The sequence below is a fragment of the Pristiophorus japonicus genome, chromosome 27 (genome assembly GCF_044704955.1).
Source record: "Pristiophorus japonicus isolate sPriJap1 chromosome 27, sPriJap1.hap1, whole genome shotgun sequence".
Classification (NCBI taxonomy): domain Eukaryota; kingdom Metazoa; phylum Chordata; class Chondrichthyes; family Pristiophoridae; genus Pristiophorus; species Pristiophorus japonicus.
This window is the reverse complement of record NC_092003.1, coordinates 7,671,988-7,685,144: the sequence shown is the minus strand read 5'-3', so window position 1 is coordinate 7,685,144 and position 13,157 is coordinate 7,671,988. Positions and strand designations below refer to the sequence as shown.

The window sequence follows — 13,157 nt, the reverse complement described above, 5'->3', positions numbered from 1 at the left end:
TGGACAGGAGGGTAGCTAATGTAACACCACTTTTTAAAAAAGGAGGGAGAGAGAAAACAGGTAATTGTAGACCGGTTAGCCTGACATCAGAAGTGGGGAAAATGTTGGAATCAATTATTAAAAATGAAATACAGCGCATTTGGAAAGCAGTGACAGGATCGGTCCAAGTCAGCATGGATTTTTGAAAGGGAAATCATGCTTGAAAAATCTTCTGGAATTTTTTGAGGATGTAACTAGTAGATTGGACAAGGGGGAACCAGTGGATGTGGTGTATTTGGACTTTCAAAAGGCTTTTGACAAGGTCCCACACAAGAGATTGGTGTGCAAAATCAAAGCACATGGTATTGGGGGTAATGTACCGACGTGGATAGAGAACTGGTTGGCAGACATGAAGCACAGAGTCAGGATAAACCGGTTCTTTTCAGAATGGCAGGGAGTGACAGGGTGCCACAGGGCTCAGTGCTGGGACCCCAGCTCTTTACAATATATATTAATGATTTAGACGAAGGAATTGAATGTAATATCTCCAAGTTTGCAGATGACACTAAACTGGGTGGTGGTGTGAGCTGTGAGGAGGATGCTAAGAGGCTGCAGGGTGACTTGGACAGGTTAGGTGAGTGATCAAATGCATGGCAGATGCAGTATAATGTGGATAAGTGTGAGGTTATCCACTTTGGGGGGCAAAAACACGAAGGTAGAATATTATCTGAATGGCGGTAGATTAGGAAAAGGGGAGGTGCAACGAGACCTGGGTGTCATGGTTCATCAGTCATTGAAAGTTGGTATGCAGGTACAGCAGGCGGTGAAGAAGGCAAATGGTATGTTGGCCTTCATAGCTAGGGGATTTGAGCATAGGAGCAGGGAGGTCTTACTGCAGTTGTACAGGGCCTTGGTGAGGCTTCACCTGGAATATTGTGTTCAGTTTTGGTCCCCTAATCTGAGGAAGGACGTTCTTGCTATTGAGGGAGTGCAGCAAAGGTTCACCAGACTGATTCCCGGGATGGCTGGACTGACATATGAGGAGAGACTGGATCAACTGGGCCTTTATATACTGGAGTTTAGAAGGATGAGAGGGGATCTCATAGAAACACATAAGATTCTGACGGGATGGGACAGGACAGGTTAGATGCGGGTAGATTGTTCCCGATGTTGAGGAAGTCCAGAACCAGGGGACACAATCTTAGGATAAGGGGTAGGCCATTTAGAACTGAGATGAGGAGGAACTTCTTCACTCAGAGAGTTGTTAACCTGTGGAATTCCCTGCCGCAGAGAGTTGTTAATGCCAGTTCATTGGATATATTCAAGAGGGAGTTGGATATGGCCCTTACGGCTAAAGGGATCAAGGAGTATGGAGAGAAAGCAGGAAAGGGGTACTGAGGTGAATGATCAGCCATGATCATATTGAATGGTGGTGCAGGCTCGAAGGGCTGAATGGCCTACTCCTGCACCTATTTTCTATGTTTCTATGCTCTTTCTCCACTAGAGCTAATGATGCGGGAGGTGGGAAGAGAAGCCATTGCAGGTGATTCTGTGGCTACGGTTGGACAGGTAAGCATGGAACCAGGCGAGTGCAGTCCCACCCAGCTGGACGACGGTGGAGAGGCATTGAAGGATAGAGCAGTCAACCGTTCGAAGGCTGCAGATGGGGCAAGAAGGACGAGAAGTCTTAGCATTGTTGCTTTTATTTACCACAGGGGCGAGGGAGAAGCCTAGCGGTAACTGAGCCATGCTGTTGGGGGCCCAGACCTTAGCGTGCAAATACTGCGTGAGGTGCAGCTTATCCTCCAGGAGCCTCTCCACAGCACTGCACAGGTGAGTAACAGCCTGCGGGCTTCATCACGACATAGAAACATAGAAAATAGGTGCAGGAGTAGGCCATTGGGCCCTTGGAGCCTGCACCACCATTCAATACGATCATGGCTGATCATGCAACTTCAGTACCCCATTCCTGCTTTCTCTCCATACCCCTTGATCCCTTTAGCCATAAGGGCCACATCTAACTCCCTTTTGAATATATCTAACGAACTTTCTGTGGTAGAAAATTCCACAGGTTCACAATTCTCTGAGTGAAGAAGTTTCTCCTCATCTCTGTCCTAAATGGCTTACCCCTTATCCTTAGACTGTGACCCCTGGTTCTGGGCTTCCCCAACGTCGGGAACATTCTTCCTGCATCTAACCTGTCCAATCCCGACAGAATTTTATATGTTTCTATGAGATCCCCTCTCATTCTTCTAAACTCCAGTGAATACACGCCCAGTTAATCCAGTCTCTCCACATATGTCATCCCGGGAATCAGTCTGGTGAACCTTCGCTGCACTCCCTCAATAGCAAGAATGTCCTTCCTCAGATTAGGAGACCAAAACTGTATTACTACTGTATCGAAATGCTCGCTGCAGAGGATCGCTCGACATGATGATGTACAGGTAGTCAGAGTACTTTTCCTCCTCTGTATTTACTGGTCATCATCATAGGCAGTCCCTCGGAATCGAGGAAGACTTGCTTCCACTCTAAAAGTGAGTTCTTAGATGACTGAACAGTCCAATACGGGATTTACAGTCTCTGCCACAAGTGGGACTGACAGTGGTTGAGGGAAAGGGTGAGTGGGGAGTCTGGTTTGCCGCACGCTCCTTCCGCTGCCTGCGCTTGATTTCTGCATGCTCTCGGCGATGAGACTCGCGGTGCTCAGCGCCCTCCAGGATGCACTTCCCCCACTTAGGGTGGTCTTGGACCAGGGACTCCCAGGTGTCAGTGGGGATGTTGCACTTTATCAGGGAGGCTTTGAGGGTGTCCCTGTAACGTTTCCTCTGCCCGCCTTTGGCTCGTTTGCCGTGAAGGAGTTCCGAGTAGAGAGTTGCTTGGGGAGTCTCGTGTCGGGCATGCGGACAATGTGGCCCCGCCCAGCGGAGCTGGTCGAGTGCGGTCAGTGCTTCGATGCTGGGGATGTTGGCCTGGTCGAGGACGCTAACGTTGGTGCATCTGTCCTCCCGGGGGATTTGCAGGATCTTGCGGAGACATCGTTGGTGGTATTTCTTCAGTGACTTGAGGTGTCTACTGTACATGGTCCACGTCTCTGAGCCATACGGGAGGGCGGGTATCACTACAGCTCTGTAGACCATGAGCCTGGTGGTGGATTTGAGGGCCTGGTCTTCAAACACTCTTTTCCTCAGGCGGCCGAAGGCTGCACTGGCGCACTGGAGGCGGTGTTGGATCTCGCCGTCAACCTCTGCTCTTGTTGATAGGAGGCTCCCGAGGTATGGGAAGTGGTCCACTGTGTCCAGGGCCGCGCCGTGGATCTTGATGACTGGGGGAGCACTGCTATGTGGTATTTACTGGTACCCCATGTGGCGAATACGCCCAGTGCTGGCGGTGCCCGTGGTGACCAGATTGTCGCCCTCACCCCAGAAATGGGACACAGAGGACCATATCCACCCCCTTCCACTTTATCCAGAGCTAAAGAAAAGAAAGACTTGGATTTGCATAGCGCCGCTCACGGCCTCTGGACGTCCCAAAGCGCTTTACAGCCAATGCAGTACTTTTTGAAGTGTGGTCACTGTTGTAATGTTGTAATAGCGGTAGCCAATCTGCGCACAGCAAGCTCCCACAAACAGCAATGGGATCGTGGCCAGATAATTTGTTTTGCTTGTATGGATTGAGGGTTAAATATTGGCCCCAGGACACCGGGGAGAACTCCCCCTGCTCTTCTTTATAATAGTGGCCGTGGGATCTTTTACGTTCACCTGAGAGGGCAGACGGGGCCTCGGTTTAACGTCTCATCCGAAAAACAGCCCCTCCGACAGTGCGGCGCTCCCTCAGCACTGCCCCTCCGACAGCGCGGCGCCCCCTCAGCACTGCCCCTCCGACAGCGCGGCGCCCCCTCAGCACTGCCCCTCCGACAGCGCGGCGCCCCCTCAGCACTGCCCCTCCGACAGCGCGGCGCTCCCTCAGCACTGCCCCTCCGACAGTGCGGCGCCCCCTCAGCACTGCCCCTCCGACAGCGCGACGCTCCCTCAGCACTGCCCCTCCGACAGTGCGGCGCCCCCTCAGCACTGCCCCTCCGACAGCGCGACGCTCCCTCAGCACTGCCCCTCCGACAGTGCGGCGCCCCCTCAGCACTGCCCCTCCGACAGCGCGGCGCCCCCTCAGCACTGCCCCTCCGACAGCGCGGCGCTCCCTCAGCACTGCCCCTCCGACAGTGCGGCGCTCCCTCAGCACTGCCCCTCCGACAGCGCGGCGCTCCCTCAGCACTGCCCCTCCGACAGTGCGGGGCTCCCTCAGCACTGCCCCTCCGACAGCGCGGGGCTCCCTCAGCACTGCCCCTCCGACAGCGCGGGGCTCCCTCAGCACTGCCCCTCCGACAGCGCAGCGCAGCGCTCCCTCAGCACTGCCCCTCCGACAGTGCGGCGCTCCCTCAGCACTGCACAGGAGTGTCAGCCTAAATCTATGTGCTCTAGTCTCTGGAGTGGGACTCGAACCCATGACATTTTGACTCAGACGAGAGAGAGAGAGCTAACCACGAAGCCAGGGCTGACACTTTAGGGCCGAAATTGCCACTCTTTATAGCCCCATTAGCGCCTTTGACGGTGAAGCGGGGTGGGGGGGGGGGGGGGGGGGGTGCTGGGTGCAGACGGGGCACAATGGCATTTTCGCCCGGGGGAGGGAGGAGCACCTGCGGTGAACTGGCAGGTGAGGTTTGAGGGGCGCTGTCCTGGCAGCGGCGATGACATCATAGGCGTGTGCGTCGACCCCTCATCACCCCGTGGGGAAAATTGCCCCGCGGGACGCGAAGCTGATGGGCAGACGTCCGCCGCTAGGGCGCCCTTTTGAAGGGGAGACCTTTAGCGTCGCGGGCTGCCCTTTTGTATCTGTTGGCGGACATCTTGCGTCGGCCCGACAATGGTGGCCCTCGCATTGACAGGGTCACCATCATGCGGCCCGGGGCTCCGCTTTGGGTGCCGGACTGCTGGCCCGGTCGATCGCCTCCCCGGCGGCTCATTGGTGGCCACCCAAGGCCCGTGCAGAGCGCGCAGCGGCCCTTCCCTTTAATGGAAGGGGAGAGGTGTTGTAGCCCAACCGTGCTGCACGGACGCTCCACATAGCACTGGGAACTTGAGCGCAGCGCTGGATTCGGCTCCAGGCTACTGCCCCGGGCACACCCCTCCAAGGAATCTGAGCGTCCTCGCCCCCCCGCCCCCCCCCCCCCCCCCCCGAATTCATCAAGATCCACAGCGTGGCCTTGGACAACGTGGACCATTTCCCATACCTTGGGAGCCTCTTATCAACAAGAGCAGACATTGATGAGGTGATTCAACACCACCTCCAGTGAGCCAGCGCAGCCTTCGGCCACCTGAAGAAAAGAATGTTCGAAGACCAGGCCCTCAAATCTGCCACCAAGCTCATGTACTTCAGGGCTGTAGTAATACCCACTCTCCTATATGGCTCAGAGACGTGTACAGTAGACACCAAGTCGCTGGAGAAATTCCACCAACGATGTTTTCGCAAGATCCTACAAATCACCTGGGAGGACAGACGCACCAACGTTAGCGACCTCGACCAGGCCAACATCCCCAGCATCGAAGCACTGACCACACTCGACCAGCTCCGCTGGGCAGGGCCACATTGTCTGTATGCCAGACACGAGACTCCCAAAGCAAGCGCTCTACTCGGAACTCCTTCACGGCAAACGAGCCAAAGGTGGGCAGAGGAAATGTTTGAAGGACACCCTCAAAGCCTCCCTGATAAAGTGCAACATCCCCACCGACACCTGGGAGTCCCTGGCCCAAAGACCAGTCCGCCCTAAGTGGAGGGAGTGCATCCGGGAGGGCGCTGAGCACCTCGAGTCTCGTCGCCGAGAGCGTGCAGAGACCAAGCGCAGGCAGCGGAAGGAGCGTGCGGCAAACCAGTCCCACCCTCCCCTTCCCTCAACCACTGTCTGTCCCACCTGTGACAGGGACTGTGGTTCCCGTATTGGGCTGTTCAGCCACCTAAGGACTCATTTTAAGAGTGGAAGCAAGTCTTCCTTGATTCCGAGGGACTGCCGATAAATGATGATGCCGACGACTGCCCCGGGTGCGGCCCAACAAGGAATCTGAACGCTCCGCCTCCTTGGAGCGGCGCACGGCCCAATTCAGCGTAGGGGGCGGGACGTCGGGGCCAGGCCTCCCGGCCCCCTGCAAAGTTACCGCCCCCAATCGGGGCGAGGGTCAAATTCGCCGCCTTTTGAGTTTTTTTTTTAAAAAGACGTTGGCCCAGAAATCCCAGTTTCTCCTCCTTCCCGCGGGCGCTCGAATAGATTTTGGAAAAAAGATGCGCGCCTACCTGAAGCTGCTGCACCCACGCGAGATCCCGGTCCTGAGGCCAACCCTGACTGCGCGTTGTAGCGCGTGCACGTCAGGACGTGCGCAGGCCTGCAACTGGAGTCACATGGCTTTGGGCAGCTAATCAGATGCAGTATATTCTCATTCATAATAGGCGTTTGGTAAGTCTGAAACTCCTATTACTATGAATACGAAACACCCCCAAAACACTAATAAAAGAATGAAAAAATGCACAACATATTATTAATAATTTAAATTGAAGTTATTAATAATTTTTAAAAATCGGGAAAATACATTTCTTTTAATTATGCTTTAAAATAAACTTGCCGTAGTGGGGAGGGTTTTTAAACAATAAAATGTGTTTTTCTAACTTTATTTTAAAATGTTTTTGTGTATTTTAAAACTCTTACGCCTGTCAAAGTAGGCTGTGCGCCTGCTTTTATCAGGCACAAGAGTTTTGCGGACAACTTCCGGGCAAGATATGGGTAAATCCCGCAATCTTGCCCTCGCTCCCGATCAGCAGATGATCTGTCAAGCCAGAAACTTGACGGGTCGAAAAAGCCGGTTGCGCATTGTGCGCTTAAAAACCGGCTTTTACGATGCCTTCCCGGGTCCGTAGAAACTCCGAACGGACCCGGGGAGGCTGGGATTCCTGGGCCGCTAAGTGAGGTCCGTGCTTGTTCACTCGAGAACGTCACGTTCAGCTGCTTGACTCACATTCATGGCACACTTTACTAATCGATGGCAAGCTGGGTCTTCACACGCATCCTTCTGGCCGCGACTGCAGCTAAAATATGTTTTCAAGCCCTCCCGAGGTCAAGAAATGTATCCGAGCCAGTGGCCGAAAGAATTCATCACAGAACAAACATTTAAAGTATGCGTTGGTGGAATCGCCAAACAATGACGATCTTGTGGAAAAACACAAGTGACAATTGCCAGCAGTGTATCACGGGGAGACGTTTGCAGTCTCTTGGCCAGACCCGAGAGCACGTGACTTGGCGTGAACGCTCTGAGCAAGGAAAGACCTTTAACGGCTTCCGACACACATGTGTATGTTCTTTCATCTGAATTCAATGGACAGTTTCAGAAGTGAGATTGGTCGGTTTTTTGTGAGGCGAGGGCATTCAGGGTTACGGAAAAAAGGCGGGCAGAGGGAGTTAAGTCGCAGATCAGCCGCGATCTCAGTGAATAGCGGAGCCCACCTCGGCTCAATGTTCCTTCACTCCCTTGGCTAGCAACAATCTTATCGCTTGCAGATTTAAACTTATTTGTTGAACTAGCGTCTACTGCTCTTTGCAAGAGAGTGCCATACTTCTAACACCCTTTGCATTGTAGAAGTGTTTCCCAACTTCTCTCCTAAATGGCCTGGCTCTGATTTTAAGGTTATGTCCCCTTGTCCGAGACTCCCCCCTCGCCAGCGGAAAAAGTTTCTCTCTAGTGTCAGCCGTGGCTTAGTGGGCAGCACTCGCGCCTCCACGTCAGAAGGTTGTGGGTTTGAGTCCAACTCTAGAGACTTGAGCACAAAAAAAATCCAGGCGAACACTCCCAGTGACAGTACTGAGGGAGCATCGCAGTGTCGGAGGAGCAGCACTGTGGGAGTGTCGGAGGGGCTGCACTGAGGGAGTGTCGGAGGGGCTGCACTGAGGGAGTGTCGGAGGGGCTGCACTGAGGGAGTGTCGGAGGGGCTGCACTGAGGGAGTGTCGGAGGGGCTGCACTGAGGGAGTGTCGGAGGGGCTGCACTGAGGGAGTGTCGGAGGGGCGGCACTGAGGGAGTGCAGCACTGTCGGAGGGGCAGCACTGAGGGAGTGTCGGAGGGGCAGTACTGAGGGAGCGCCGCAGTGTCGGAGGGGCTGCACTGAGGGAGTGCAGCACTGTGCGTTTAAAGGGTTAAAAAAAAATGCACCAGTATTTATTTGGCCTCCAGTTCGAGCTTCAAACTGACCACAAGCCGCTCATATCGTTATTCTCTGAAAGCAAAGGGATTAATACCAATGCCTCTGCCCGCATCCAAAGATGGGCGCTCACGCTGTCGGCATACAACTATGTAATCCGCCACAGACCGGGCTCACAGAACTGCGCAGGTGTTCTCAGTCGGCTACCATTGCCCATCACCGGGGTCGAAATGGCACAGCCAGCGGACTTGCTCATGGTCATGGAGGCATTTCAGAACGAAAAATCCCCCGTTACGGCCCGCCAGATCAGGACCTGGACCAGCCAGGATCCTTTACTGTCCTTGGTTAAAAAAAAAAACTCTGTCCTCCATGGGAGCTGGTCCAGTGTCCCAGTGGAGATGCAGGAAGCAATTAAGCTGTTCCACAAACGCAAAGACGAGTTGTCCCTGCAGGCGGACTGTTTTTTGTGGGGCAATCGCGTGGTCTTGCCCAAGAAAGGCAGAGACACATTTATTTGCGAACTGCACAACACCCACCCAGGCATCGTAATGATGAAAGCCATAGCCAGATCCCACGTGTGGTGGCCTGGCATCGACTCAGATTTAGAGTCATGTGTGCACCAGTGCAACACTTGCTCACATAGAAAATAGGTGCAGGGAGTAGGCCCTTCGAGCCTGCACCACCATTCAATAAAATCATGGTTGATCATTCACCTCAGTATGCCTTTCCTGCTTTCTCGCCATACCCCTTGATCCCTTTAGCCGTAAGGGCCATATCCAACGCCCTCTTGAATATATCTAACGAACTGGCATCAACAACTCTCTGCGGAAGAGAATTTCACAGGTTAGCAACTCTCTGAGTGAAGAAGTTTCTCCTCATCTCGGTCCTAAATGGCTTACCCCTAATCCTTAGACTGTGACCTTTGGTTCTGGATGACCCCAACATCGGGAACATTCTTCCTGCATCTAACCTGTCCAGTCCCGTCAGAATTTTATATGTTTCTATGAGATCCCCTCTCATTCTTCTAAACTCCAGTGAATACAGGCCCAGTCGATCCAGTCTCTCCTCATATGTCAGTCCTGCCATCTCGGGAATCAGTCTGGTGAACCTTCGCTGCACTCCCTCAATAGCAAGAACGTCCTTCCTCAGATTAGGCGACCAAAACTGAACACAATATTCCAGGTGAGGCCTCACCAAGGCCCTGTACAACTGTAGTAAGACCTCCCTGCTCCTATACTCAAATCCCCTAGCTATGAAGGCCAACATACCATTTACCACCTTCACCGCCTGCTGTACCTGCGTGGCAACTTTCAATGACTGATGTACCATGACACCCAGGTCTCGTTGCACCTCACCTTTTCCTAATCTGCTGCCATTCAGATAATAGTCTGCCTTCATGATTTTGCCACCAAAGTGGATAACCTCACATTTATCTACATTATACTGCATCTGCCATGTATTTGCCCACTCATCTAACCTGTCCAAGTCACCCTGCAGCCTATTGGCATTCTCCTCACAGCTCACACCGCCACCCAGCTTTAGTGTCATCTGCAAACTTGGAGATATTACTCTCAATTCCTTCATCTAAATCATTGATGTATATTGTAAATAGCTGGGGTCCCAGCCCTGAGCCTTGCGGCACCCTCTACCTCAGTGTGCCTTACATTATACTCTATGTAAACTAGAGGAATCCAAAACTCGCACCGAGTCCCGCTCACCCATCACCCCCTGTGCTCGGCTGCCCCCGTGTCCTAACTCGCACCGAGTCCCGCTCACCCATCGCCCCCTGTGCTCGTTGCCCCTGTGTCCTAACTCGCACCGAGTCCCGCTCACCCATCACCCCCTGTGCTCGCTGCCCCGTGTCCTAACTCGCACCGAGTCCCGTTCATCCATCACCCCCTGTGCTTGCTGCCCCGTGTCCTAACTCGCACCGAGTCCCGCTCACCCATCACCCCCTGTGCTTGCTGCCCCGTGTCCTAACTCACACCGAGTCCCGCTCACCCATCACCCCCTATGCTCGCTGCCCCGTGTCCTAACTCACACCGAGTCCCGCTCACCCATCACCCCCTGTGCTCACTGCCCCGTGTCCTAACTCACACCGAGTCCCGCTCACCCATCACCCCCTGTGCTCCATTGGCTTCCGGCTAAGCAATGCCTCGATTTCAAAATTCTCATCCTTATTTTCAAATCCTCTTTTTAAAAAAAAAAAAAAATATTCGTTCCCTGGGATGTGTGCGTCGCTGGCAAGACCCAGCATTTATTGCCTGTCCCTAATTGCCCCTTGAGAAGGTGGTGGTGAGCTGCCGCCTTGAACCGCTGCAGTCCGTTTGGTGAAGGTGCTCCCACAGTGCTGATAGGGAGGGAGTTCCAGGATTGCGATGATGAAGGAACGGCCGATATATTTCCAAGTACGGATGGTGTGTGTGTGACTCGGAGGGGAACGTGGAGGTGGTGGTGTTCCTATGCGCCTGCTGCCCTTGTCCTTCTCGGTGATTTATTCAAGACAAAGATTGTATATTTTTGAATATTAAGGGAATCAAGGGACATGGGGGAACAGTGCAGGAAAGTGGATTTGAGGTAGAAGATCAGCCATGCTCTCATTGAATGGCGGAGCAGGCTCGATGGGCGAAATTGCTGACTCCTGCTATTTCTTATGTTCTTATGGTAGAGGTTGCGGGTTTGGGAGGTGCTGCCGAAGAAGCCTTGGCGAGTTGCTGCAGTGCATCTTGTAGACGGTACACACTGCAGCCACGGTGCGCCGATGGTGGAGGGAGTGAGTGTTGAAGGTGGTGGGTAGTGTGCCAATCAAGCGGCCTGCTTTGTCCTGGATTTGTGCCGAGCTTCTCGAGTGTTGTTGGAGCTGCAACTCATCCAGGCAAGTGGGGAGTATTCCATCACACTCCTGACTTGTGCCTTGTAGAAGGTGTCAGATACGGAACCACAGTCTCTGTCACAGGTGGGACAGACAGTGGTTGAGGGAAGGGGAGGGTGCGACTGGTTTGCCGCACGCTCCTTCCGCTGCCTGCGCTTGGTTTCTGCACGCTCTCGGCGACGAGACTCAAGGTGCTCAGCGCACTCCCGGATGCACTTCCTCTACTTAGGGCGGACTGGTCTTTGGCCAGGGACTCCCAAATGTCGGTGGGGGATGTTGCACTTTATCAGGGAGGCTTTGAGGGTGTCCTTGAAACGTTTCCTCTGCCCACCTGGGGATATGATGTTTGTGGTATCTTCTATACGACATCACAACACACACAGACTCCCAAGAGCGCTCCATTCCTTTTTATTGTCACCAGCAATGGCTGCATTACCACAGTAGTCCACTCGGTGGAGCAGTTGTCCACTCTGGAACTATACATTGCAATGTTGGGCAGGGCACCTTGCCCGCTGTGTACAAGACCCTCTGCACTGCATGTTGAAGTGCCCAGCTTTATAGAATCGTGTCATATCCAACCCATGGTAACAAATACTGCACTCGCCTTCTGTTTTGACCAGGTTTAGCAGTGGAACTTACTACAATATTCTTGGAATCAAACCGGATGCCACACTTGAACAGATCAAGGAGGCGTTCCTTGACCAGTCAAAGAAGGTAGGCAAAACACGTATGTAGGTTTGTCTTGCGTATGATCGTGGTTGAAATGAGCGTTTGGCCATGATCTTATTGAATGGCGGAGCAGGCACGAGGGGCAAAATGACCACCTACTGCTCCTAATTCGTATGTTCTGTTCTTCCGACCACATATCCACAGCATAACTAAAACTGCCTATTTCCACCTGCGTAACATTGCCCATCTCCGTCTCCGCCCTTGTCGCATCTCGACCGCTGCTGAAACCCTCAACCGTGTCTTTGTTATCTCTAGACTTGACTACTCCAACGCACTCCTGGCTGGCCTCCCACATTCTACCCTCCGTAAACTAGAGGTGATCCAAAACTTGGCTGCCCTGTGTCCTAACTCGCACCCAGTCCCACTCACCCATCACCCCCTGTGCTCGCTGACCCCGTGTCCTAACTCGCACCGAGTCCCGCTCACCCATCACCCCCTGTGCTCGCTGCCCCCGTGTCCTAACTCGCACCGAGTCCCGCTCACCCATCACCCCCTGTGCTCGCTGCCCCCGTGGTCCTAACTCGCAGCGAGTCCCGCTCACCCATCACCCCCTGTGCTCGCTGCCCCCGTGTCCTAACTCGCACCGAGTCCCGCTCACCCATCACCCCCTGTGCTCGCTGACCCCGTTTCCTAACTCGCACCGAGTCCCGCTCACCCATCACCCTCTGTGCTCGCTGACCTACATTAGCTCCCGGTCCGGCAACACCTCGATTTCAAAATTCTCATTCTTGTTTTCAAATCCCTCCATGGTCTTGCCCTCCCTATCTCTATAATCTCCTCCAGCCCCACAATCCCCACCCCCCCCCCCCAGCCCCGAGATCACTGCGCTCCTCTAATTCTGCCCTCTTGAGCATCCCTGATTATAATCGCTCCACCATCGGTGGCCGTGCCTTCTGTTGCCTGGGCCCAAAGCTCTGGAACTCCTTCCCTAAACCTCTCCGCCTCTCTCTCCTCCGTCAAGATGCTCCTTCAAACCTACCTCATTGACCAAGCTTTTGGTCACCTGCCCTAATTTCTCCTTATATGGCTTGGTGTCAAATTTTTAATCTCATAATATTCCTGTGAAGCGCCGTGGGACGTTTCACTACGTTAAGAGGGCGCGGAGGTGATTTACCACAATGGTCCGAGGGTACTTGTGCGTGAAACACAAAAGGATAGTACGCCTTTATTGCAAAGGAGATGGAAAAGCAGGGAAGTCTTGTTATAGCTGTACAGGGTATTGGTGAGGCCACACCTGGAATACTGCGTGCAGTTTTGGTTTCCATATTGACAAAAGGATATACTTGCTTTGGAGGCAGTTCAGAGAAGGTTCACTCGGTTGATTCCGGAGATGAGGGGGTTGAATTATG

At 53.5% G+C, this 13,157-nt stretch overlaps 1 protein-coding gene across 2 annotated transcripts in view; it reads left to right on the top strand.

The window, feature by feature from the left end:
- The window catches only part of dnajc4 (DnaJ (Hsp40) homolog, subfamily C, member 4), a 175,856-nt gene that overhangs the window by 9,803 nt on the left and 152,896 nt on the right, over positions 1-13,157 (top strand). For both annotated transcript variants that reach the window (XM_070868212.1, XM_070868213.1), the window contains exons 3-4: positions 1,695-1,812; positions 11,700-11,793. In XM_070868212.1, the coding sequence (XP_070724313.1) occupies positions 1,727-1,812; positions 11,700-11,793 (180 nt within the window). In that variant the 5' untranslated portion in view covers positions 1,695-1,726. The remainder of the gene's footprint in view (positions 1-1,694; positions 1,813-11,699; positions 11,794-13,157) is intronic.